The 27851-nt window shown below is 31.7% G+C and overlaps 1 protein-coding gene and 1 long non-coding RNA gene across 2 annotated transcripts; one reads left to right on the forward strand and one right to left on the reverse strand.

Annotated features, from left to right (window-relative positions):
• Positions 1-10870: 10870 nt before the first annotated feature.
• On the reverse strand, positions 10871-12238 carry LOC121206485 (uncharacterized). The gene is made up of 2 exons (XR_005901524.1): positions 11588-12238; positions 10871-11259 (listed from the first exon to the last, which is right to left on the reverse strand). It is a non-coding gene; the product is annotated as an uncharacterized lncRNA (long non-coding RNA).
• A 5566-nt stretch (positions 12239-17804) lies between these two features.
• On the forward strand, positions 17805-20739 carry LOC107920304 (MDIS1-interacting receptor like kinase 2). Its single transcript, XM_016849951.2, has 2 exons — positions 17805-20172; positions 20272-20739. Exons 1-2 carry the CDS (start codon positions 17805-17807, stop codon positions 20664-20666), a joined length of 2763 nt encoding a protein of 920 aa, XP_016705440.1. The 3' UTR covers positions 20667-20739.
• Positions 20740-27851: the final 7112 nt, after the last annotated feature.

Here is a 27851-nt window from a genome sequence, read left to right on the forward strand (position 1 = left end):
AAAAGAAGTTATGCATATTGCTCTGGAAAGTCTCTAAATGGTACAATAACCTGAAACAGAGCCACTAGTCAAAACTAACCAGACTCAAAAGTAGGAAACATTGGAAAACGAATAGTCCAAATTGTGACTATTTTTTTTCAAATTTTCTATCGAAGATAACGGCTAAGCAAGAAGGCGCGATAGCACATCAATGATAGAACCTTGATTAACTAGGAGCAATGATACCTTAAGCTCTTAAAAAAGGGAATTACTCTAATGACATTTCTACATTCATAATCATTCATCTAGGAGCACTTGATTCATTTCGATCATAGCATTCTAATTATTTGACATAAGCACCACGTCTAGTTAGGAATATTTGATTCATTTCGATCATAGCATCCTAACTATTTGACATATGCATAGGCCTATGAAACCGACTCTACAGATCTTGTCTCCCTGAAATTGCAGTGGAGCAGATCGAAGATGGCGAATCTCGCCTTCCTGAAGTTGCAGTGAAGCAGATTTAAGCCACCACCCTATCTCCCTAAAGTTGTAGTGGAGTAGGCTGAAGGTTGTAGATCTTGTTTCCCTGAAGTTGCAGTGGAGCAGATCAAAGATGGCGAATCTCGCTCTCATGAAGTTGCATTGAAGCAGATTTGAGCCACCATCTTATCTCTCTGAAGTTGCAGTGGAGCAGACCGAAGAGTGTAGATCTTATCTCCCTGAAATTACAGTGGAGCGGATCGAAGTCACAATCCTTATCTCTCTAAAGGTGCAGCAGAGCAGGATAAAAACACACGAACCATGTCTCCCTGAAGTTGCAGTGGAGCATATTGAAGCTAATTGAAAAAAAGAAGAGCTTCAAAGAAGTCATGATTTGGCGAGGCCAGGCAAATTGATCCTCTTTAAAGTCTTTTCTCTATTCTCGTTACACGACAATGAGCAAGGAGGGGCAGCTGTAAACAGACCAATTTGCCCGGGCCCAAAGCAGAACCAAAATCCAAAATAAAAAATAATAATTAATTAAATGTCTATTAAAATGTTCGGTTACATGACCCCTAGCCCAAATTCAAAAAAAAAATACAAGCCCAACCCCAATTAATACCCAATCCCAAATTGACCCAAGTTTTATAACAGTCCAAATTACATGATTAAAGGTCCGACCCCATCAGCCCAAAACTAATACTAAACCTAGTCCAAAATTGTATCGGCCCAAGTGGCCCAAAATTTGAAACAGGCAGAAACCCTAAGGTCCACCTTGCGCCACAGCTAAGCCCTGGCCTCCATGCCTCCGTACGCCCCAACGTCTCAGCAGCCATGCCACGCCCCCGTACATACGCCAACGCATACTCCGTACATGCAAAAGGACGAACAAAACAGTAACAGAGCAATAGCCAATAGAAGGAACGAAAATTTTTGTATTTTTCTTTTGAACATTCGGCTATAAAGCCATGTAATAGCCATTGTAAGTGTTTTACACGGATACTACACGATATACGCAGATCAAAAACAAAAACAATCAAGAAATCGAAAGGTGAGTTTCATATTCGGTTCATTTTTTCTCCGATTGCTCTCCTCTTTCATTTTGGTTCTTTCTTTGGTTTTACACATCGTGTATTTTGGGCATAAAAAAGGAAAAGAGATAAGGGATTTACCTAGTTGACGAAGCCCGTCTTCTTCGTCGCAATCGAAGTAAGGATGGGGTTTCAAAACTGAAACAGATGACCCTCGATGATTTTCCATGGCACTCCTACGCACTGCGAACCGCAGTCCAAATCGAAGCAAAAGTCTGCAAATGAAAAAGGAGGTGGGGGCTGGTTAAATCGGTCGACTGGAGAGGAGAAAGTTAAAAAGTTTTTCCCTTTTTTATTTTTTCATTAGTTTTAGGGTTTTTCTTCCCTTATAAGCGAGACAAAACGACACCGCTTGGAGCCAACTCCCATAGCTCTAAAACGGTGTCGCACGAGTGATATAGACCCGGTGACCTGACCTAGACGTGGCCAGATCCGCTTACTTTGGGCCTGTGAGGAAAATTTGTGCGCGAAGTCCTTTCTATTCGCGCTATCATTCGATTGAGTTCTCTTTTTTTCTTTCGTTTTTTTTAATTTGTTCCTAAAATTTGTACATAGTTTTAATTTAACCAATGGTTAAACACTGTGCTTTAGAATCTGGGGATGATCTCTGCTTTAGTCCTTGGACATTTATGCGCATCAAGCTTTAACCCTTAAATTTGTCTTATGGCTTTATTATTTTGTAAATTATCCTATTTATTTTAACATGATTCCAAATAAGTTTTCTTTTTAGATTCATTTCATGTTATTTTTATTTTATTCGTATTTGTTTATTTGTGTTAATCGTATCATTTGTATCATTTATTTATAAGCTATAATTTTGGTAATCGATTGTCACGTTGTATGCTATTTTTTTTAATATCTTTTGTATATACACTATTATATATATATACATACTTTATAGTAAAGTCAATTTTATTTCATGCATACTATTAATATCATGCTATTTTATACATGTAATTCCTTTTAACTTTACTCTTATATTTTATTATATAGTCCTATGTAATATATCTTTTAAGTAATTATTATATATGTGTGTATAGTCATTGATACCTATATTTGATTTATATATATTATTAAATCTATGTATTTTATACACATAGTTTTCTTTATATATATATAAGCATGTTTTTAAATCTATTGTGTAATTTATAATAAAATTAATTTAGCCCTATACATATTATCATTTCTATGTTATTTTGCATGTACTTACTTTTAAATTTATATGTACATATATTAATACACTTATTACTTTAATAGATTTTTCTCTTTAAAACACTTTTTGCTTTATGATTTGTCAAGTATTTTCTTTATGTATATATGAAACAATTTTAGAAACTTCATTTTTGTAATTATAAAATTATTATTTTTGAACATTTTTTTATATTATATTACTTTTGTGTTTTATATAGCCTATTATTTAAATGTTTTGATATAAGGGTATGTATAATTTTTAGACTAACTTAAAATTTATATATATATATTATTACTAATCTCATGATCTTTTTACAATAAATTTACATGTACATATGTTTTATAAATCTATTTTGTGTATTATGTCTCGTCTTGTATCCTTATTATTCTTTTGTATTATATATTATTAAAGTTAGCATGCAGTTTGTCAACTTTTAAATGTATTTGTGTTTAAAATATTTTACATGCAATTTGATTCAAAATTTCATTCTATAATATCTATATCAAAAATTATATATCTATCCCTAGTTTTTTTTTTATACAAATTTGTCAACCTATGTTTTATGTGTCCATTTATTCGTCGTTATCTTAAAATAGTTTTATACCATATTACTTCTTTGATTTGCATTTTGCTTTGTGTATCTAGTAGTAGTCATATTATATTATGCCATGCATGTTATCGTTGCAAATTATTTATTCATTGTTTTATATTGTCATATTAATTATTCTCCATGCATAATTGAAATTGAGTTATATTTCCAAGTTAGTTATACTTAGTTGTTTAAAGTGTTTGTTAGTTGATTAAATAAATTGCATTATCTTCACTCTTCCATTATCGTACTTTTATGCATACATATATTATCCCATATCAATGTTTTCCACTTGGTTTACGAAATGTGGTTTTATAATATCCAAATTTTTATGATTAGTTTCGTCTTATTTCGAGTCGAATAAATGCGCTTTAAGCTAGTTTTATAATCATTCATGTTTTCTAAAAATCCTTTAAAATGAAGGCGATGTACGATATTTGGAAATTCGCGGAATCGTGCCCTAACGTGCTGGGTTGCAATTTCTCTTTTGCTCAAAATAATCGAATGTCTCTTTAGAATTTCATTCATGTTTTCTAAAAACTCTTTAAAATAAAAGGTAATATTTGATGTTTGGCAATTCGAGAATCGTGCCCTATCGTGCTGGGTTGCGATTTCCCGTTCGTTCAAAACCATCGAATATTCCTTTGAAATTTTACCCATGTCTTTAAAGATTCTATAAAACAAAGGTAACGTTCGATGTTTGGCAATTCGGGGAATCGTGCCCTATCGTGCTGGGTTGCGATTTCCTGTTGGTTCAAAATAATCAAATATCCCCTTTAGAATTTCACTCATGTTTCTTAAAAATTCTAAAAATAAGGCAATGCTCGATGTCTAGAAATTCGAGGAATCGTGCCCTACTGTGCTGGGTTTCGGTTTTACGTTAGACTAAATAATCAGGCATCCTTTTGTAATCTTCAACTTATAAACTTTGGGAAATAAAAAATTTATCGTGTTTTTGAGGGTATAAAGGATCGTGTCCTATCGTGCTGGATATGATGCTATATTCCTTCAAAACGAGAAGACTTTGACGACCAACTCGAATTATTCAAATGCTATTAAAAGGAACCACATTTCAAAAACATTTTTAAATTTTAGACATAAGGACAGTATTTAATCGATTTGGTACCAATTTTGGGCGTAGTGAGGGTGCTAATCCTTCCTCATCCATAATCGACTCCCGAACCCGTTTTCTCAAAAGTTCATAGACCAAAATCGTTGTTTTAGTAAACCAAAATATTTTATTAAAATAACCAAATGCTTAGGTGATCCGATCACACTAAAACAAAAAAGATCGGTGGCGACTCCATGTTTTATTTACAAAAAGTCGATTCCCCGTTTTTCATTAAATTTTAAAATTTTTTTAAAAATAAAACATGGTTTCGACAGTATCATTATATAGAAATATGGACCATAAGAAAGATTCAATCCTTTTATTATATATTATTCATACTAACAACATAGAAATTTCCATGAAAAATAAAGCACGACACGTGAAGAAGTAAATTCCATTACATCGACTGAAGCAATGACAACAACTAGCCCTTAAAGCAATTGCGATAAGACCTTGACTCCTTTAATCAGTTACCATAAATTCTTCACTTTGGAAACTATAACATATATGCTAGTACTGAACTTTAGCAAACAATTAATCTTAGGTAATTAAACATGGCCTCATTCTCAACCATTTCCTTTATTTTAGGGATACTGCAGGCTACAATTATTCTAATTTCCATTGCCAGAACTGTGACAGTAGCTGATCCGTCGCCTTTGGCGTCCGAAGCCATAGCTATGGTAGAAAGTGGGTGGTGGAGTAACTATTATATTCATAATGAGGAGGGCAAGACTCCGACCAGTAATAGTTGCTAGTGGTATTCAAACAAAGCATGTTGCAATACTTATAATTCTCATATTTCCCCTCTGCCATTTATGAATTGAAAAAAAGAGAGGCTATAATCATATAATTCAGTTAAAGTGTTGAATTACATTAGTCCCTCTATTATTAAATAGATTAATTTAGCTTCTATACTATTAAAAAGAATAAAATAAGTTATAACAATGTTAGCATTATTTACAAAACCATAAAAATTTTGACTTTCTTTAATTCTTTTTTATGGCACAGGGACTAATTTAATTCATTTAATATCATTCTAATTTCCTTTTCCTTTTGTTGGTTCAAATAATGCTTAGGAGTATTCTAGCAATATGTACGCAAAACCATTATTTGAAAAAAATATATTTATGTTAGGATCGACCCGATTAAGCAATGAATAAGAAAAATAGCAGAATAAATTAAGAAATTGAACACACAAATTTAACATGGAAAAACTCCTCCAAAGAGGATAAAAAACGATGGGCAAAGATAATTTTACTATAATGGCAAAAGAACGAAGAGTAGAAAAGATAGAGATAAAGAGTAAACCCCAAAAGCTCGAAAACAAAAAACCCCGAAAACCCGAAAACAAAGCACCCTCAAAACGTAAACACAAAATTCTCTAAATGTGTTAGAAGTTCTAATATCTAATGGGTGTATTTTTCTAAGGTTGTAAAAGAGCCTATTTTTAGGCTAAATTCATAGGTCAAATAATAATAAAATAATCTAAACTAATCAATGTTTGATTGAAACAAGTAAACAGAGTTTAATTGAAAGATTATTTTTCAAATTTGACTGAAAATAAGAGTCATATTTAACAAATCTCCACCTTGACTCATATTTCCACAACGCCATTTTTGCCAAAGCCCGCCACGAGCCTATCTTGAACTATGCAGGGAATTAACTGAGTTGAATTTGTGCTTAGAAACTGAAAGACTTCTAGCCTTCGACTTGTGCACTGTCAAATCAAAACTAACCCGGGTCTGATTTTCACGAACACAGTGCCCTAACTTTTCAAAACCTGTATCCAAAAGAGAACCTCTCTTCAACAAAACGGTCATACCTTTTTCCTTCCTATGACCAAGTTGCCTCTACTCCAAACGAGTTGACTTCAACTCCGTAAAGGATGAGGGACGTCCGATTTCACCGGTCACTGTAGAACCTTCCAGAATATAAAGACTGTCGGTTCTTTTACCTTTTAACAAAACGAGAACTCCATGAGATACTTTAATGCCGCTCGACTAGATGTTAATTCTGCATCCTTTCAAGTCTAAAATACTCAAGGAGATGAGATTCTTTCGTAAATCAGGTACATACCTGACATCTGAGAGTATCCTAATCGTTCTATCGTGCATCTTAATTTTAACAGTACCAATACCAATTATCTTACTAGATGAATTGTTTCCTATGCGCACAATCCACCTTCAACCGAACTGTATGTGGAGAACCATTCTCTATTGGGACACATGTGGAAAGAACATCTTGAATCTAGGACCCACTCGGACGTGAGCTTGGAGTTATTGCTTGTTGACACTAACAAGAATTCATCACCATTTTCATTCGCCAAATTAACACCAGCTACATCTTCCTTGTTACTCTCAGCAGCTCTTTTATTTCTCAGTTTATAACAATCTACTTTGACGTGACCTAACTTTTTACAATAGCGACACATTTTGTCTCGTTTCTTTGATGCTACCAAAATGGAAGCTTGTCTATCTGTCTTGTTATCCAAATGAAGCTCATTGTCGAGTTTGTCTTTACTCAACAAATGACCCTTCACATCTTCGAATGAGAGTTTGTCTCTGCCATAAATCAAGGTCTTCTTCAAAGACTTGTATGAAGGAGGTAAAGAGCACAATAATAGCATAGCTTGATCTTCATCATCAATATGAACCTCAACGTTCTTTAAATTATTTAAAAGAGTAATGAATTGACTGATGTTATCTCTAAGAAGCTCACCTTCGTTCATGCGAAACGTAAATAGGCGTTGTTTCAACACTAAACGGTTAGCCAAAGACTTAGTCGCATAAAGAGTTTCTAACCTTTTCCACAAGGCAGATGAGGTCTTCTCCATCAATACCTCCTGCAATACCGTATTCATGAGGCACAACTGGATTGCAGACAAAGCCTTTTCATCAAGCTCTTCTCATTCTGTTTTATTTAGATTCTCAGGCTTTTTCCTGGTAACAACAATTTTCAAACCAGATTAAACTAGAATTGCCATCATCCAAACTTGCCACAAATTGAAATTTGTCTCACCATCAAACTTTTCAATTTTAAACCTTGTTGTTGCCATCTCTAAATGAGTTGATCTATGAAAATTGAACTAGCTCTAATACCACTGTTAGGATCGACCCGATTAAGCAACGAACAAGAAAAATAGAATAAATTGAGAAATTGAACACAAAAATTTAACATGGAAAAAATCCTCCAAAGAGGATAAAAAACCACAAGCAAAGATAATTTTACTATAATGGCAAAAGAACGAAGAGTACAAAAGATGGAGATAATGATTAAACCTCGAAAACCTAAAAACAAATTTGGATTGAAGAATGCTGGAGCGACGTATCAGAGAGCTATGATGACTTTATTCCATAATATGATGCACAAGGAGATTGAAGTATATGTTGACGATATGATAGCCAAATCTCGAACTGAAAAGGAGCACATCGAAGTATTGAGAAAGTTGTTCATGAGATTGAGAAGATTTCAGTTAAAGCTTAATCCAACAAAGTGTACTTTTGGGGCTAGATCCGGAAAGCTATTGGGCTTTGTAGTCAGTGAGAAAGGAATTGAGATCGATTAAAACAAAGTCTAGGTTATACAGGAGTTGTCTCCACCGCGCACCCAAAAAGAAGTTTTAGGTTTCCTCGGAAGACTAAATTACATTGCGAGGTTTATTTCTTAATTAACAGAGAAATGTGACCCTATATTCCGTCTTCTTAAAAAGCATAACCCAGGAGAATGGGATGAGGAATGTCAAAATGCTTTTGATAAAGTTAAAGAATATTTGTCAAGTCCTCCAGTGTTATCACCCCCAAGTTCAGACAAGCCGTTGATATTGTATTTGACCGTGTTTGGTAATTCAATGGGAGGTGTGCTTGGTCAACATGACGAATCAGGAAGAAAGGAAAGGGTGTTATACTACCTCAGTAAGAAATTCACTGAGTGTGAGTTGAGATATTCGCCAATTGAAAAATTGTGTTGAGCTTTGGTTTGGACAACACGAAGGTTGAGGCAATATATGTTGTATCATGCAACTGGCTAATCTCAAAATTGGATCCTCTAAAGTATATGATGGAGTCAAATGCCTTGAATGGTAGGATGGCTAGGTGGAAAATTTTACTTTTTGAATTTGACATAATTTACACGAGTCAAAAAGCTGTGAAAGGAGGCGCAATAGCAGATTTTCTGGCTAGCCGTGCTCTAGAAGATTATAAACCCTTGAATTTTGACATCCCCAATGAAGAGATAGTGTATGTGGCAGCTGCTGAGGAGGACAATACAAAAGGTCATTATTTGAAATTGAATTTTGACGGAGCCTCAAATGCTGTGGGTAATGGAGTCGGGGCAGTTCTAGTATCTCTAGGTGGAGATTATTATTCATTCACATGTAAATTGGATTTTGATTGTACAAATAATATGGCAGAATATGAAGCATGTATCATGGGGCTCAGAGCAGCTATAGAGCGCAAGATCAAATCATTGGAAGTATATGGAGATTTTGCATTGGTAATTTACCAACTTCGAGGTGAATGAGAGACAAGAGATTACAAATTAGTCAATTACAGAAGGCTAGTGTTGGGGTTAGTTGAAGAGTTTGATGATATTACTTTCAATTATCTCCCGCGTGATGAAAACCAGATGGCAGAAGCTTTGGCTACCTTGGCTTCCATGATCAAAGTAAACAGACAAGAAGATGTGAAGCCCATTCAGATGAATATGTATGAGGCCCCGTCTTATTGTTGTAATATAGAGGAAGAAGAAAGAGATGATCATCCCTGGTATCAGGATATATTATGATATGTGAGAAATCGAGAATATCCAGATCAAGCTACGGAGAATGACAAAAAAATGTTGAGAAGGCTCGCTTGCGATTATGTCCTAGATGGAGAGATCCTGTACAAAAGAAGGAAGGATCAGGTACTTTTGAGATGTGTGGATGGCGTGGAGTCCAAGAAAATATTGGAAGAAGTGCACGAAGGGGTTTGTGGAACACACGCCAATGGGTTCATAATGGCTAGACAAATTATGAGATTTGGATATTATTGGTCAACCATGAAAGGAGATTGCATCAATTATGCCAAGAAATGTCACAAAGTCAAATTTATGGTGATAAGATTCACATACCTCCCTCGCCTTTGCATGTTATGACTTCTCCATGGCCGTTTTCCATGTGGGGCATGGATGTCATAGGGTCAATTTCACTAAAGGCTTCAAATGGGCATCGTTTCATTTTTGTGGTCATTGATTATTTTACCAAGTGGGTGGAAGTTGCTTCGTACGCCAATGTAACTAAATCGGCAATCAGCAGATTCAAAGGAAATTATATGTAGGTATGGAATGCCTAAGAGGATCATAATTGATAATGCACTAAATTTGAACAATAGTACAATAGCAGAGGTCTACAGTCAGTTTAAGATCAAACATCATAACTCATCACCATATCGCCCGAAGATGAATGGGGCAGTGGAAGCAGCCAATAAAAATATCAAGAAGATTGTGGGGAAAATGACCGAAACTTACAGAGATTGGCATGAGAAGTTGCCATTTGCTCTCTATACTTATTGGACATCTGTCAGAACTTCTACTGGGACAACACCTTTCTCATTGGTCTATGGAATGGAAACAGTTCTACCCATTGAAGTGGAGATACCTTCTCTTCGAGTTTTGTCAGAATTGAAGTTAGATGAAGCAGAATGGATACAGTCTCGATATGATCAGTTGAATTTGATTGAGGAAAAGAGGCTAAAGGTTATTCAGCATGGACAGATGTATCAAAAAAGAATGATGCGGGCTTATGATAAAAAAGTTCGCCCAAGAAAGTTTCATGAGGGAGATTTGGTTTTGAAAAAGATCCTTCCCACACAAAAATATTTCAGAGGAAAATGGATGCCGAATTGGGAGGGGCCTTATGTGGTGAAGAATGCTTTCTCCGGTGGTGTATTAATCCTGGCCGAAATGGATGGAAGAAATTTGTCTAATCCAGTAAACTCGGATCCAGTCAAAAAGTACTACACTTAACAAGAGAGGGAAGCCAGAGTGAAAACCCGCAAAAGGCGCTTTGGGACTTTAAAAAAAAGGGGGCTAAAGTGAAAACCCGCAAAGGGCACTTTAAGACCAAATAAAAATGGAAAGGGCCAAAGTGAAAACCCGCAAAGGGCGCTTTGGGACTCTAATAAAAAAGAAAGAAAAAGAGAAAAAGGAGAGGCCAAGGTGAAAACCCGCAAAGGGCACCTTGTGACCAAAGGGATTTAAGCTAAAAACCCGAAAAGGGCGGCTCAAATATGGATTCAAAGTGAGAGGGCTGTGACCTTGCTATACTCGAATTAACCATGAAAGGGGTATATTGCACCTTGGGGCGTTGACAAAGTGCTTCTGATCTCTTAAACACATGTCAAGTTTAAATTAGTCTTCAAGAGGCTCGTACAGAGAAGCTCAGATTGTGATAACAATGGTATCTAGTCTTCATTTTCAGCCAATTGGTTATCTTTGAATTATCCATTTTTTTTTTCAAGATATACATTCCCAAATTAATGGCCATTTTTGTTCTTTGGAGGATTTATTTTGAACTCAAGTTTAATTCCATTCTCGTCCGTTATTATGATTTGATTGCAAGCATGTTGCATTGACCCCTAGCCCAAATACAATTTCAACCCAAATTCATAAACCCCTAGCCCGAACAGCCCAAACTCAAAAGGAATCCCAGCAGCCAAGCACCAGAAGCTTCTGGAACATGCCAGAACAGTGCCAAGGGGTTGGGTCTCACGAGCGGTTTCCTCGCACGGTTTCTTTCATGCGTGCCTCTCCTCGCTCCTTTGTACGGATGATCCTGCAAAAGGAATACACGAGAAGAGGCCAAGCTAACAGAATACAACAGATGATAGCAAATAAAATGTATTTTTATTTTTTATTTTTCTCTGTAAATTTGGCTATAAAAGCCGATGATTGTACCTACAAATGGACGGATACGTTACGCACACTCTACGCATACACATACAATATACATATATCAAATCTAGAAAATTTCAAAAAAAAAAATTCTGTAAAGGTGATCTTCTTTATTCTTTTAATTTTTCTGTTATTTCTATCAATTTTCCTGCAAGTATTTTTCATCATTTGGTTTTCTGAAACAAAGAGAATAAAAAGGCAAGTCTTACATTGCAAATCAGCCATGGATCTCTGCCCTCTTCGCTGAAAATCGAAGTTGGAAGGGTCCAAAGGCATCATCGATCGTCGCTGGAGTGCCATTGACCACCTGATGAAGTGGTGTACTCGGTGGTTGCTGGAATATGCCCAAACAAATTGATTTTTAGGGCTGTGAATTTTGGTGAAGTGGGGGCTGCGTTTAGAAAATAGATTTAGGAAATGGAAGGTCTTAAATGACCTGCTAATGAAACGGCACCGTGTAAAAGGGGGGCCCTTTTGAGCCTAAAATGGATTATTTATGTAGCAGGCCCTTCCCCTTTGCGCCACATTGTGATTGGATCCTATTTGTGACTTATTTGTTTTGGTTTTCTTTTAAATTTTCCCCAAAATTTGTATGACTTTGCATTTTAACCCACATACTCAACGCAGTGTTTCAGGATCAGGGATAATTTCAATGGTGGTCCCTGTGAATTCATGCGTGTCATATATGACTCCTTATTTTATTATTAGTAGTTTATTTATTTTGTAAATTATCTTTTTATTTTACTTTGATTCCAATTAAGTAATTTGTTAGATTCATCTTGTTTTTTTTTCTTTAGCATGTATATTATTTGGGAATGTTTATGTTAATTGTATCATTTATATTATTGGTTGACTTAGTTGTTGTAATTTGGGTACTTGTATTTGCACATGTTGTATATTATTTTTTTTTGTAATGCTTTATACATTATTATACCTGTATATATATACCTTATAATAAAATTAGCTTTATTCTACAAATATTATTAATATTAGAATATTATATACATTTAACTGTGTTTTTTTACTCACATATTTATATATATATACATGTATTTGGATGTTTAAAATGAAATCACATGTTTTATAAATTATTTAAATTCTAACTATACGTATACAAAAACCTTGGTATATATATTAAATTCATATACATTATTAAATAATAGCATTTTATGCATATAATTTCTTTTAGATCAATTCACATATTTTATTATATATCTTTATTATTTAAAAAAAAATCCCACGTAGTTTATGTATTATTTAAGTTATTATTAAGCATATATTTAATACTTATATTTAATTTACATACATTATTAAAGCCATGATATTCTTATACATATAGTTTTTAATAAACTTGTATATAATTGTGTTTTTAAATTTATTACGTATATAATCTATGATAAAATCAGGTTAATCTTATAATTCATATTTTAATTAAATGATATTTTGATATACAATTATTTCTAAAAATTTCTTCATATATACATAACCCATATTAAATTATTCTTACTATAGTAAATGTTATTATTTTCATATAACTTTATGTAAATATTTTTCTATATATATATATCTTCTTTTAAAGTTATTTATGCGTATAATATATTTCTTTTAAGGACCATATTTTAAATCATACAATTTATTTATTGTCTATACTCTCATATTATCATTTATATGTTCCATCAATCCAAATCAGTTTGTACATGTAAAATTATGTTATATATTATTTGTTTTAAATTTCCCTTTTATAAATATAGTTTTATAAATATGCCTCACTAAATTTATGTATTTTGTAAATATAGTTTTTTACCTTCTTGTGTATATGATTATTTTATTTTTTTTTAAATTCGTTACATGTATAATTTATATATTTACTTAATTTTTTTCATAAATTATTAATTTCATGCTATTTTTTTACAAATAATTATTTCCAAATTTATTTATATATACATGTTTTATGAATTTGTTATGTACATTATATCCTATCATGTGTTTTATTTTTATTTTATATTTTATAGGTTATTTAAGCAACCATGCATATTGTCAATTTTTAATTTTTGTGTTTGAAATATTTTGCATATTATTCGACTCAAATGTTTTATTCTACAATGTTTATTTCAAATAATTATATATCCCTAGCTTTCATACCAACTTGTCAACTTATATTATGTGTTAATTAATTCATCATTATTTTGAAAATGTCCTATACTATACTAAGTTCTAATTCCATTTCATTTTGTACATATTTTATGGATCATTTTATATTATGTCATGTTAATTATAGTTGTATATCATTTTTGTATTGAATGTTCGTCATCCATGATTAAGAATTTGGTCATTTTACTTAGAATAATTGTACATAATTGTGGATTTGTTAATTGTGACTTGTTGTATCCTATTATTTCATGCTCATTAACCCTTTTTCATATAAATGTTTTGATGCAATTCATTAAGCATTCCATTTTAAAACGGATAAACATGTTTTGAGCAAATTTCCAATTTTCTTTATCTTTCAAAAATTTTGAAATAAGGCAATATCCAATATTTGGGGAATTCGAAAAATCGTGCTCAATCGTACTGGGTATGATTTTTTCTGTGAACTAAATATTTGGATAACCTTTTATAATTTTAGTGTACGAGTTTTCAAAAGTCGAAAATCAATCGCATTTTTAAAGGTATAAGGGATCGTATCTAATCGTGCTGGGTATGATACTGCATATCTTTGAAACGAGAGAATTTTGACCACTAATTTAAACTATTCGAACATTTTAAAAAGAATCATACTTTGGAAAATCTTTTCTTTAAAAGACCTTTTGGCATAAGGACAACATCAAATCAATTTGGTACCAATTTTTTGGCGTAATGAGGGTGCTAACCCTTCCGCATGCGTAACCGACTCCTGAACCCACTTTTTGATTTTACATGAATAAAGCGTTTTAGTAGGTAGTCCAATCTCACCTAAATCAAGAGATTGGTTGCGACTCCACATTTTTATTTTCAAAGCCGATTCCCATTGTTTTTCAAAATAAAAAAAGGTTTCGACAGCAGAGTTAAAGTAGCACCACGAGATGTAAATTATAATTCTTAAAATAGCACCACTAGTGTTTCTTTTCTTTTTAAAATTAGCACCACTAGATTTCAAAATAAATTATAATTGTTTTAGACGTAAATTTAGTAATTTGAATGAAAAATAAATATATTCACCTATTTAAAATTTTTTTAAATTTGTGCTTTTATATATATTATGCCTTTTATATTTATTTGGAGTTTGTTCCTGGAAATATAGTCATCCTTATCCGTTTACATCAATCTCATTAGTCTTTTATCTATTCTTATTCAATCACGACAGGATAAAACAAAATAGAAAAACTAAAATTAGTATACATTTTCATTTTAAGATATTATATAAATTACACTTTATAAATGAATAAACAAAAGAAACTCCGAATATTAAATATTTAATAATATACAGCACATGTTACAATGCATTTTTAACAAGAAAAAAAAGAGAAAGAAATGTGACCATTATAGTATAATTAATATAGTCTATAGTACGATCAAAGGTACTCATACTTTATAGTTCATCATTTTTAATGTTTGAGCCGTTTTTATGGACTGTAGTCGGCCAACACGATTTGGTCATAAACAAGTGAATATATTATGAATAAAGTATTGTAGAGCTAACTAAATTAGACGTTTTTTAGTTGCTCGATTATGAAAAGTTATAAAATAGTTATTCAGTTATTATTAAATTTCTATTTTGGTTAGTAACTAGTTAACATAAAAATTAAAACACCCAAAAATTTAAGATAGTTGGGTGATCAAATAAAAAAAATTAAATAGTTGAGTAACCATTTTATAACTTTTTAAAGTTAGGTGAATAAAAAGAAAAAAACATTTCCATAGTTGGGTGACAACTAATTTACTTTATCCATATATTATATTATATTAAATTTCACATGTAAAACAACCTTATTTGCTAAGAGTCATGTTTTTTGTCCTTCTAAGTGCCCTCTATTAGGGGTGTAAATGAGATTATGATGCTTGCAAGATTACCTGAGTTTGATTCAAAAAAGATTCGAATTTGACTCGGTAATTATTGAGTTGAGCTCGAGTTATCGATCGAGCTTAGTAATACTTGACTTGAATAGCTTTTATATATATATTTTATATTATTAAGTTACATTATTTCCCTTAATTATTGAGCCGAACTCGATTACAAAAATTGGTAAACGAATTTAATCGAGCTCGAGTTCAAGTAGCTCGATTATATCTCAAGTGAACTCAAACTTAAAAAAAAATGTTCAATTAAACTCAAATTAAATATCTAATTCCAAATTTTAAGTCGAACTTAATAATATTCAAACTCGGCTCGATTACCTACAAGCTAATCAGTATAGCAAGTATCTGCCCCCATAAAAGGTGCAATGCACCTCATTTGCTCTCATGACATCTTCTTTTCTAATTCAATGTACACTAGAAATTTCCAAAGAAGATTTGCAAAGAAAGACGATAATCTGAACTTTATTGACAATTTCGTCACAATCAAGCTCAAGTTTCCTATTCAGAATCTTTAATGGAAAAGTCAACTCTCCTCATCACATACAATATTCTTTATCATATGTAAATTGGTTTTTTTCAATATAATATATGTGATTTGTGTTGAATATTTTCAATATATTTTGAAAAACCAGCAAGCTAACCGAGTATATATATATAATATATATCATTAGCAAGAACAATAAACAATATCAAATTTGTTCCCACGATATTTGCTCAATATTTCATGTTAAATGTTCAATATTTCTTGATTAAAGTAATAATTAAGAGTTGTGTAAATGACTAACTTTATGTGTGGGGTTTTATGATGGGAAACAACTCAGAAACCTCTTTCAACTTAGTTTTTTAAAAAATAATAATGCACTTTAGAATTACAAGTTAATGTAACTTCCTTGATATTATCAAAATGTCAGATTATTAAGCCGAGTTAATTTAAGAGTCCAATTTAAGAAGTGTTGTGACATTTTGAGGTAAACTTAGTTGATTTTTATTTTGTTGATTTGCCTTTTTAAAACTCCAATTCCATTATTACGTAGTGGAAAAAGTGAAACCATCAGTTTTACCATTGTATTTTCTTTAACAAAGATTTAGGTCACACAATTCTAACATATGCAAAAAAAATTATAATAAAAGATATAAATAAATTTTATAATTATAATTGTAAAAATTTATATAACTTATTAATCAAATAAAAAGTTATATAATTTTTTATATATGTAGTCAATTTTATAATAACTTATTGAAAAATATATTATTGTTATGTTTCATGTCTATATTACGATCTATGTTTGGAGTATATGAATACCTCTTCCAACAATATCGTCTCCAAGATTTGCAACATATGCTCTCTCTTTCAAGTCATAATATGCTTTACCACTACGCTCAACACTTATTGATAACTTGTCAAAAAATATATATTATACAATGAAAACTAATTACAAGTTAATACCTAAATGAAAATACATAAAATCAAGTAATTTTCATCATAAAATATTATAATACTCATATTTGTTTTAAATAATTCATGTGAAAACGCGTAAAGACATGAAGACAAAAAAAAAATTATATGTTCATATTCTATTTATTTAAAATTATTGTTGCATTTATTGAACCCATGTGGTGGCGTGATGATCAAAGGAGTTCACCGTCCTAGGTGAACCTAAGTCACACTAGTTGCATTTGTTGTTTGAACTTTGCCTTGTTATTGTAATTCACTAAAAAATTTTATTGTTGTATTTATTTATATTTTGAATTTAAATTTAAGTTTTTATATTAATATAACATAATGAAAATGATTTTAATTAAATTTATTAAAAAATATAAAATTAATTTAACATATTATAATTTTATAATACCAACGTCATTAGAACTAAAATATATCCTCAATAAATTAAATTTCACATGTGAAAGAAGACAATATTATAAACAATTGAGCCAAAGTTTTTGGTTTCAAAATCTTTTGTGGAAAAATCCGCACTTCAATGTTGAGGAGTAGTTGATTACATTCAATCTTTGTTTACTTCTTTAATTAAATGAGGCAAAAGTTGCTCCGTGTATTCAATACTTTCCCATTTGTTGCAACATACTAATACTATATATATAGAAAACAAAACGTGATGAATGATGAATGCTTTTCCACTCGTTTTTCAACCTACTTTACTGGGTTTCCATATTGTATATGATTTTCTTTCTATGCCAACAACAGTAGTCAATGTGCCCTGCTTGTTTCCATCAACTTTTAGCTTACAAAAAGAAAGACAAAAACGTGACTTTTAGTCCTACAATGAAATGAACTTGTATAAATTCATTACCAGAAACTATGACATGATACAACTGAACCTTTAGCAGATAATTAAGCTCAGCTAATTAAACATGGCCTCATCCTCAACCTTTTCCATTCTTTTAGGGATACTGCAAGCTACCATCCTTTTAATTTCCGTTGCTAGAACTGTGACAATGGCAGATCCATCGCCATTGGCGTCCGAAGCCGTTGCTATGGTAGAAAGTGGGTGGTGGAGTAATTATAGCAACAATGCTTCAGAACGTTGCCAATGGCCAGGTATATTATGCAACACTGCTGGAAGCATCATCCAAATTGACATTTCTGATGCTTCCAATATTGAGGTTGGAGATAGATTTGGGAAATTGAATTTCTCTTCATTTCCAAATCTTGTCCTTCTAGATCTTAGTGATCGTCAACTTGGTGGAAATATCCCGCATCAGATAGGTAAACTATCCGCATTGAAGCACCTTGACTTGTCCAATTGTGGTTTATCCGGTGAGTTACCTCCTTCTCTAGGAAACCTAACCCAATTAGAATATCTTGACATTTCCTATAATGATAAAATTAATGGTTCCATCCCTCAACAACTAGGGAATCTAGTGAACCTTGTCACTTTAAACTTGAGTGCCAACAGTCTTGGTGGAAACATTCCACCGTTTCTTTGGCTATTGACCAACCTTAGGCATCTAATTTTGGATAGGAATCAATTTGATGATAGTATTAATACAATCCCTCAAAATTTGTGGAATTTGAGGCGTCTGGAGACTTTAAGCCTAAGTAGTTGTGGAATTGTTGGTCCAATCCCTTCTGCTTTGGGTCAGTTATTAAATCTCAAATATTTGGATCTATCGGAAAACAAAATTAATGGATCTATTCCATCTGAAATTGGATTCTTATCAAACTTGACTCTTTTGCATCTGTACAACAACAAACTGGGTGGTTCAATACCTTTTTCCTTGTACCAGTTAACCAATTTGGAAACTTTGTACCTAGATAGTAATCAACTTAAAGGTTCCATCCCTCAGAATATTGAAAAGTTGAAGAACATCAACTTTTTAAGCATCACTAATAATAGTTTTACTGGTCATATTCCCCTGGCTTTGTGTCGTTTGTCAAAATTGGAATCTATTTACCTTGATAAAAATCAAATCAGTGGTTCAATCCCTTCTTGTCTTGGTAAGTTGTTCAACTTGCGCACATTGTATCTTGATTCAAATCTATTAGAAGGTCTTATTCCCAAAGAGATTGGGAATTTAGCAAATTTAACTTCATTAAGACTCTCCCAAAACAAATTGAGTGGTTCAATCCCCTTTCTGATTGGGAATTTAGAAGCATTACGTTTCTTAGACCTCACTAAGAACAGACTGATTGGTTCCATTCCCATTGAGATTGAGAATTTAGCAAATTTAACTTCATTAAGCCTCTCCCAAAACAAATTGAGTGGTTCAATCCCATCTTGTATTGGCAATTTATCCAATTTGTATAACTTAGAACTTGATTCAAATCTATTAAAAGGTCCTATCCCTGAAGAAATTGGTAGGCTTTTTCAACTATCAAATTTAAACCTCAGCTTCAACGAACTCTCAGGTAGTGTCCCTATCTTGTCTGCCACTAAGCTTCGTATTATCGATGCTGGAAATAACTGTAACAAGATTTCTCCTGATCCATTTGACGGAAATAGTCGACTGTCACCCTATATGTGTCCTTCTCCAGTAACCAACAAAGCCAACAGCAGTACAATTCCTTACTATATCAAAATATTCCTCCCTATTGCCATCTTCTCCACATTCTCCATTTTGGGATATTTTCTATTTTCACGGTTTAAGCTCAAGAATAACAGTGTCAGTGTACAACCGACGAAGAATGGGGATTTGTGTTCCATATGGAACTATGATGGAAAGATAGCATACGAGGATATTGTTGCAGCAACAGAGGATTTCGACTTTCGATACTGCATAGGAGTTGGTGGTTATGGAAGTGTTTACAGAGCACAACTACCTTGTGGTAAAGTAGTTGCCTTGAAGAAACTTCATCGTTTAGAAGCTGAAAATCCAGCCTTTGACAAGAGCTTCAAGAATGAGATCAAGTTTCTAACAGAAATACGACATCGAAGCATCGTAAAGCTTCATGGGTATTGTCTACACCGACGGTCCATGTTTTTGATCTATGAATACATGGAGAAAGGGAGTTTGTTCTGCAACCTAAGAGATGAAGTGGAAGCAGTGGAAATGGATTGGACAAAAAGAGTGGAGATCATCAAAGGCATAGCGCATGCTTTGTCTTACTTGCACAATGATTGCAGCCCTCCAATAGTTCATAGAGACATATCAAGTAACAATGTTCTTTTAAACTCGAGCTTTGAGGCCTTTGTAGCTGACTTTGGGACTGCTAAAATGCTGGATCTTGAATCATCCAATCGGACCATTATTGTGGGCACATGTGGTTATGTAGCTCCAGGTGATTTTCTTTGCTTCGTTTGATGACATTTTCTTCGGAATTTATAAAATTAATTGAACATATAAGTGATTTTCTTTTTATCTGGTTTTTCGTATGCAGAACTTGCCTATACGATGGTTGTCACCGAAAAATGTGATGTCTATAGTTTTGGAGTAGTGACATTGGAAACGTTAATGGGAAAGCATCCTGAAGAATTGTTATCATGGTTGTCATCACCAACTTCTTTGGTAAATATGAGGCTGATTGATGTGCTAGACAACCGTTTACCACTTCCGACAATCCCATTAGTTGCTCAAAATCTTGTTCGCATTGCTACTTTGGCATTCGCCTGCCTAAATCCGCAACCCAAGTCTAGACCAACGATAAAAGAAGTTTGCGAAGAGTTTCTTCATGGCCAAACATCCTTGGGAATTCCCCTTCGAATGATCTCTTTGTTACAACTTGTGAACCGTGAAATGCATATTGGAGGCAGAACTGAAACTTGTAATGCTTAAACTCCATGCACTTGTTCTTGATTAGATATTGTTTATCATGCTTTTGATGATTTGTTTGTAAATCATATCCTGTGTTATAGAGGTTTTCAAATTTAGATTTAAACCAAATTAACCGACCAAACCGATATAATCCGTTAGGAGGTCGGTTAGTAATTTTTTTGGAAGTTTGATTATTAGTTAATTCGATTCGAAATCAGATAATTAACTGAATTAACCGAACTTAATAATTAATAATACAAATTATATATAGTTTTAATTTGGTTCATTCAGTGAAATGAACATTATCAATTTATTTTTTTCTCGATATGTTTTATACTTATTTTAACTAAAAAAACAAAAACATATGAATTTCAGTTAATATTAATTTGGTTTAGTTAACCGTTTAAACACCCCTACTGTATTATATATGATAGCTACAATTTGATCTAAAAATTCAGACACCATCCTAATAGATTCCTTCAATTTCACGCTTTCAAGCATGATAGATCAACTCAAAGGATAAATCAAATAGAAGTAAATTAATTGTGAATTAAAGAAAAAAAAATATGTTGAGATTGTCAAAAGAAAAATATAACTGTTGAGGGTTAAATTTATCATTATATCTTTTATAAATATTTTTTTAAAAAAATTATATTTTCAAATACATCACTTGTAATGCTTCTTTTAAATACATTTTATATGAATTTTTAAATTTATTTCACTATTTTAAAAATAAAATATTTATTTTAGATAATAAAAAAAGTATATTTAATAATGAATTAAACAATACATAAAATTCGATTCAAAGAATCGTGATTTTTTAACATGTGCTCAACAAATAATCTAAACATCATCGTTCAAATTAAAATTTCAATTTCTTGATTTTTTTTTTCAAAACCATATCGATGCTAGCTAGTCATGGTGGTCGTCCTTTGTTTTTGTTTTTTTAAAATAATAATAATAATAATAATAATAATAATAATAATAATAATAATAATAATAATAATAATAGTAGTAGTAGTAGATTGAGCTCCTAAGCCTACAATAGGTCCAAATTCAAGTAACATCGTATTTAATAGCAAGGCCAAGATCCCAGTGAAGATTTAGGATTAATCTAAACAAAAATATGAACAATGAGATTTTGAAATTGGCTAAGTTTTTCTTATATTTGTCATTTTTATAGTTAGCGATATAAAATCTTTGGGCTATGATCGATGTTGATATTGTGGAAGTTTTTAAGCACATCAATGAAGATCAATCCATTTAGAGAAACACATCTTAAGAATTGGATCCATTTGGATCTTACAAATCTAATCCATTGGATTAAGGATGTTGGATTGGACAAACTTTGAAGACTTATCTTTAATAGTCCGATTTACATTGATCTTTATTATTATATTGTATTTATGCTATTTTAACTACTAGGAATAAGGGATTGGATTATAGTTGATATCTAGTATGTTGGCAAGTCTCGAATTTTTATATATTTGATAGACTTGTATAGGTTTTCTGATGAAGTATTTGAGAGCACTTATCATTTCATAAAGGAACGTTTTATTTGAGAGAGTAAAACCTTTTGTTATTTGATTCTATTGCATGAGTTCTCAAAGGGGAACCTAGAGGTGAAAGATCTTGTGTTTAGATAGAAAAGTGAGGTTGTTATACTAGAGTGTGATAGAATTTAGATCACTCGTAGATGTAGGAACATTGAACTATGTAAACAATTTCTCATTCCTTGTTTTTCTTGTGTCTGAAGTGCCCACCTCCGATATCACTTCCATTCATACTTTGTTTCACTTAGCAAACTAATAATTGTCTCAACTTTTCAGAAAACATGAAATTTAGGGTGTGCTTGGTTAAGTAGAAAAGTGGAAGGAGAGGGAAGAATGGAAATCTGGAAAGAAAATAAATTTGAGTGTGCTTGTGGAAAGAAAATAGGAAAGATGATCATTTTTCATCCTAATGCATAAAAAAACATTCTAAATTAGAATGCTAAAGTGAAATAAAATGAGAGGGAGGTATATGCTAGTTCAAAATTATGCATTTTTCAAATATTTTATTTTCTTTCATTTTAAATTTTTTAACTCCATCGAGCAATGGATGGAAAGAAAATTATTTTTTCTTTCGATTTTTCCATCTTTCTTGCCAAGCACAACTATGGAAAGAACAATATGTTTTCTATCCTTATAATTTTCTTTCGAAATTTTCCATCCTTCCACTATTCCACTCAACCAAGCACACCATAAGGCTTTGCTTGGTAGAGTGAAAAGAAAATTGGTAAGATGAAAAATTGAAAGGGTAGAAAAATAGAAAGATGGAAAATATAAATTTTCTTTCCATATGTGTACGTGGTAGGAAAGATGGAAAATTTGAAAGAAAAGAAAGGGTAGAAAAATAGAAAGATGGAAAATATAAATTTTCTTTCCATATGTGTGCTTGGTAGAACAGATGGAAAAATCAAAATAAAAAATAATTTTTTTTCCATCCATTGTTCGGTAGAGTTGAAAATTGAAATGAAAGAAAATAAAACATTTAAAAATGCATAATTTTGAACTAGCATATTCCTCTTTCTCATTTTCGTTCTTTTCATTATTCCAATTTGGAAGTATTAGTTTTTATACATTAGCTTTAACTTTTCTTCCATATCAAGCACATTCAAATTAATTTATTTATTTTTTAATTTTTATACATCCTAAAATGTACCAATAGTATTAGAACATTGATGCACATATCAGTTTTTTTTAAAAAAAAATTAATTTTTAATATTTTTAAACTTTGTATAATTTAGAAAAATTGTCTTGAATAAAGTTGGACATAGACTTAACTTGTAAATGATTTTTATTAATGTTTAATTTTTGAACTTTATTTAAAATTTTCAATAATTTTTCTACAAATTTATAAAATTTTTAAAAAATTAATTTTTTAAATATGTTTTTTAATTTTTTTTAAAAAGTTTAAGCTTCGAAACTAATGAACCTAGTACTGTGACTTCAACAACTATTCCTTTTTTTAAAAAAATTAAATATTCTTTTTTATTTTTAATTTTTAAAAATTTTAATTTTTTATTTTTGTTGACATGGTAGCTGACGTGGTACTACAACATTAGCAACTATCGCTAACATGAAGCACCACGTCAACGCCGTTAATGGTTACGTCAACGTTGTAATGGTCAACATTAGTCAAATGGCAGTGACTCAATTGGGTGCAAAAAGTTCATAGGGGCGTAATTGATTTTTTTTGAAAAAGTTTGATGACCAAAAACACCATTAAGCCCTTCTTTAACTATTGATGTATCCTTTTCTATGTATCAGTCAACATTAGTCAAAAGGTCTATTTGACCAATTTTGTTAGTTCAGGGACTCAATTGGGTGAAAAAAGTTCACAGGGGCTTAGTTGATTTTTTCAAAAAAGTTTAATGACTAAAATCCCTTCTTTAACTATTGATATGTCTTTTTAATTAATTTTACATTAGTGCATAGTATAAGCACATGATGTACAAGGTGTTTCCTTGTATACATGTAGAGTGTATTTTGATACCATAGAGTAATTAGATGAAAATGTGATTATTAAGGTAGTAATGTCACCTTCTTGTAATTACAAAAAACTATAATTTTCTAGATGCATTTGGTGGATAGAGTGTAATTACACTGTAATTCTTTATGTCTTGTTTAATAGTATAAATTGTAATTATACATTTACAAATTTAAATTTTTTAAAAAAAGTGTTAATTACTATAGATAGTTATCAATAATACTGATAATACTTTGAAATGACATATTTTTATGTATTGATTACATATATATTTTAAGCATAATCCTACTAATTTGGGTTGTTTATGGTTTTTTTTTATTTTGTAGGAACTAAATTGAAGGCAAAAGGAAATTTGGGCCAAAAAGCGTGAATTTAAAGTCAAAATGAGCTAGCATGTGAAATAGGAAAGAAGTGATGCTAGAAATACAAAGTGTGAAAGAGTTGGGGCAAAAATTCAAAGAAGAGATTTATAAACATAAGACTCTATTTAAATTTAAATTTTATTAGGATTATTGTTAGGATTATTATTTAGATTTAATTTCAACTTTTATCTTTAGTTATCTTTTAGAGTTTAAATAGGAACAAACTAGGCTTTCTATGTACTATAAATAGGGGATGGAGTGACATAAATATTCACTTATCTTTTTGTGAAACTCCCTCTCCCTAAAGCTCTTAGCTTTTTGTTCCTTTTATTTTTCAAAAATAAACTTATGAAATAGGGATAGGTTATTTTTGGTGCTTCCAACGACACACCAAATTTTGGTGTCGTTGCGGGGGACTGGTAACATACTAATCTTGTTTCTTTTTCTTATGACTAGATCTGCTCTAGGAAATCTTGCATTCGATTCAGAAATAGAAAAGATTGCGAAAGCTAATCGCAAGGAAACGAAGCTACGAAAAAAACAATCAGAGGTGGTAGGAACTCAGAGTAACCCACTATCAGAAATAGAAACAGACAATGAAGTTGAGTCTAGGATTAACGGAAACCCTACTCAAACACTAGAGAATGAAAGAATAGGAGTCAATCCACCAGAAGAAGTGCCTAATGCTAGGGTTAACGAAAACTCGAATCTAGCAGAACAACCTATGGCTCAAACGATTTGGCAAATGGCCGAAGCTCCTGTAGAACAACAGTCGTTATGCATTGTGTATCCTACTATGGATACTAACTTTGAACTGAAGTCAGGTTAATCTAGTTACTGCCGACTTTTTGTGGATTGCAAAATGAAAATCCACTCAAATATCTAAAAGAGTTTCATATGGTTTGTCTTAGTAGGAAACCTTAAGGCGTAATTGATAATCAAATCAAATTACATGCTTTCCTCTTTTCCCTAAAAAATTCTTCTAAGGAATGGTTATTTTATTTGCCTCATGGATCTATCACAACTTGGACAAATCTTTCCCATTTGTTTCATAACAGATTTTTCCTAGCATCGCGTGTAGCTAAGTTAAGGAGGGAGATTGTTGGGATAAGGCAAAAAGATGTGGAGTCTCTTTACGACTACTAGGAGAGATTTAAGAAGTTGTGTACAAGTTGCCCACAACATAGAATAACAGAACAATCTCTACTCCAATACTTCTATGAGGGCTTGAAGCCCATAGAAATGAATATGGTAGATGCCGCTAGTGGAGGGGCATTGGTCAACATGACTCCCAACAGGCAAGGGACTTGATATCCATGATGGCTGCAAATACTTAGCAATTTCAAGCCAATCCTGAACCTACTGAAGGGTTCACTAGCTAAGTAATTCAACTTGAGAAGATAAAGTTGATAGACTTACTAATATTATGAATTCTTTTTTGCAGTAAAAATAGGACAACTTTTTTATTTTTTCCTCGTCTTTCCTCTCACACTCTTATTTATCTCCTTGATCTTCCTTGTCCTCTTTGACCTTGTTAGCTTCTTCTAACCAACTCTTAGCAGGAGCAGATCGACAACACATAAGCAAGAGAGCATTTGATGGTGGGACTATAGCAACTTGATCATCAACATGATCGAGGGAGCATTTACCGGCCATCACAATTCTTAATATCAATCTGTAAGTCTGAGAAGATTACATATTTCAAAAACTTAACTATCGGCTTAAAGGTCTAAAGTCAAATGCTAAATTGGTTATAACATGTAATTAAGTAATGAAACCTGCATTTATAATTTATTGAAGGAATCAAGCTGCCATAATATCTATAAATGATTAAGTTCAAGATATACAAATTATATTAAAAATAAGATCATCATTAGAAAAAATAAAAAGGAAGGCCCTTTTCACCAGCAGTAACATGTAATTAAGTAAACAATGTATTTTTTCAGTTTCTTAATCTTAGCCTGAACAAAGTATTGCATTGCAAATGACATAATATGACCCATGCCAACAATGTAAACAGACACACATATTAAAATTTAAATTTAAACCCATAAATATTTATGTACTTATATTCATGCATTTATATGAACATAAGAAAGATATACAAATTTACAAGAACAAGCATAGTGTCAAATCAATATAGTTCCTTCCCTGAATACAAACATCGTGTGACATCAACATAAAGAAGATAACAAAAAGTATGCCTTCCTTTCAGCACTCTTTTAAGGCAGTTACTAAAAGTTGCTATCAACCAAGTTAAGAAGCATATCAAGAAATCAAGTTAAGGAGGATTTCCAATGAAAGTTGACAAGAAATTTTCCAGAGATGGATGTACTATCCACGATCTATTCTAACAATTTGATCTTCGGTCTTACCTTCTATTATAAGAATAAGTAGCCTTTAATTTGTTTCTGGCAATTTCTGATCAGTTCCACTATTCATTAACAAGAAAGATTTTCATTTTTTGAATAACATATACAACCTGAATCCATTCTATATCAACAACAACAATGGCACACACGATAGAGTGATAGATTACGAGTTTCCATACAAGATTTCACACACATAATAAAAACAAAATAAGTGAAATAATTCCATATAAAATGAAATTAATCAAAGAAAGCGAAAACTAATGCAGTAGAACAGATGATTGAGAATGTAAAATTTTCTTATATTACTTCCACTTGTTTTTTTTTAAATTGCAAGGTAAATCAACACAAAATCAACAGTAAGAAAGAAAAACTTGGAATACCCACAAAGGGATTGTGAACAAACAAGCCGATTCAGATAAAAAAAAACTGGATTGAGAAACCAATTATTCAAGAACCATGAAAGAACTTAAAAATATAATGATTAGGAACAAAAACGATTACCCTATTCTTATTTGTCAGCAACCACTTGATTTTAAGTCTTTGAACATAAATTTATCGGCAAAGAAGACATACACGTACCCTCCATTGAATCCAACTTTTGTTTTTCTATGTTGAATAAAAAATCCAATCAATTGGTGATTTCTACTATTTTGATTAATGTTTTTTTTAGTATTTTGTTAAAAATTTTTTTTTGACTCTTTTAGAAAGATTAATTGTCAAATCTAGCTAAAAAATAAAAGGAATAATGGTCAAATTGACCACAAATAATATAATTGTTGAGGATTAAATATGTCATTAAATCTTTCTATAAATATTTTCCCAAAAAAATAAATTTTGAAGTACATCACTTATAAAGTGTTTTTTTAAATACATTTTATATAGATTTTTTAAATTTATTTCACTATTTTAAAAATAAAATAAGTATTTTATATAATATAGAA

This window comes from Gossypium hirsutum, chromosome A09, assembly GCF_007990345.1.
Source record: "Gossypium hirsutum isolate 1008001.06 chromosome A09, Gossypium_hirsutum_v2.1, whole genome shotgun sequence".
Classification (NCBI taxonomy): domain Eukaryota; kingdom Viridiplantae; phylum Streptophyta; class Magnoliopsida; order Malvales; family Malvaceae; genus Gossypium; species Gossypium hirsutum.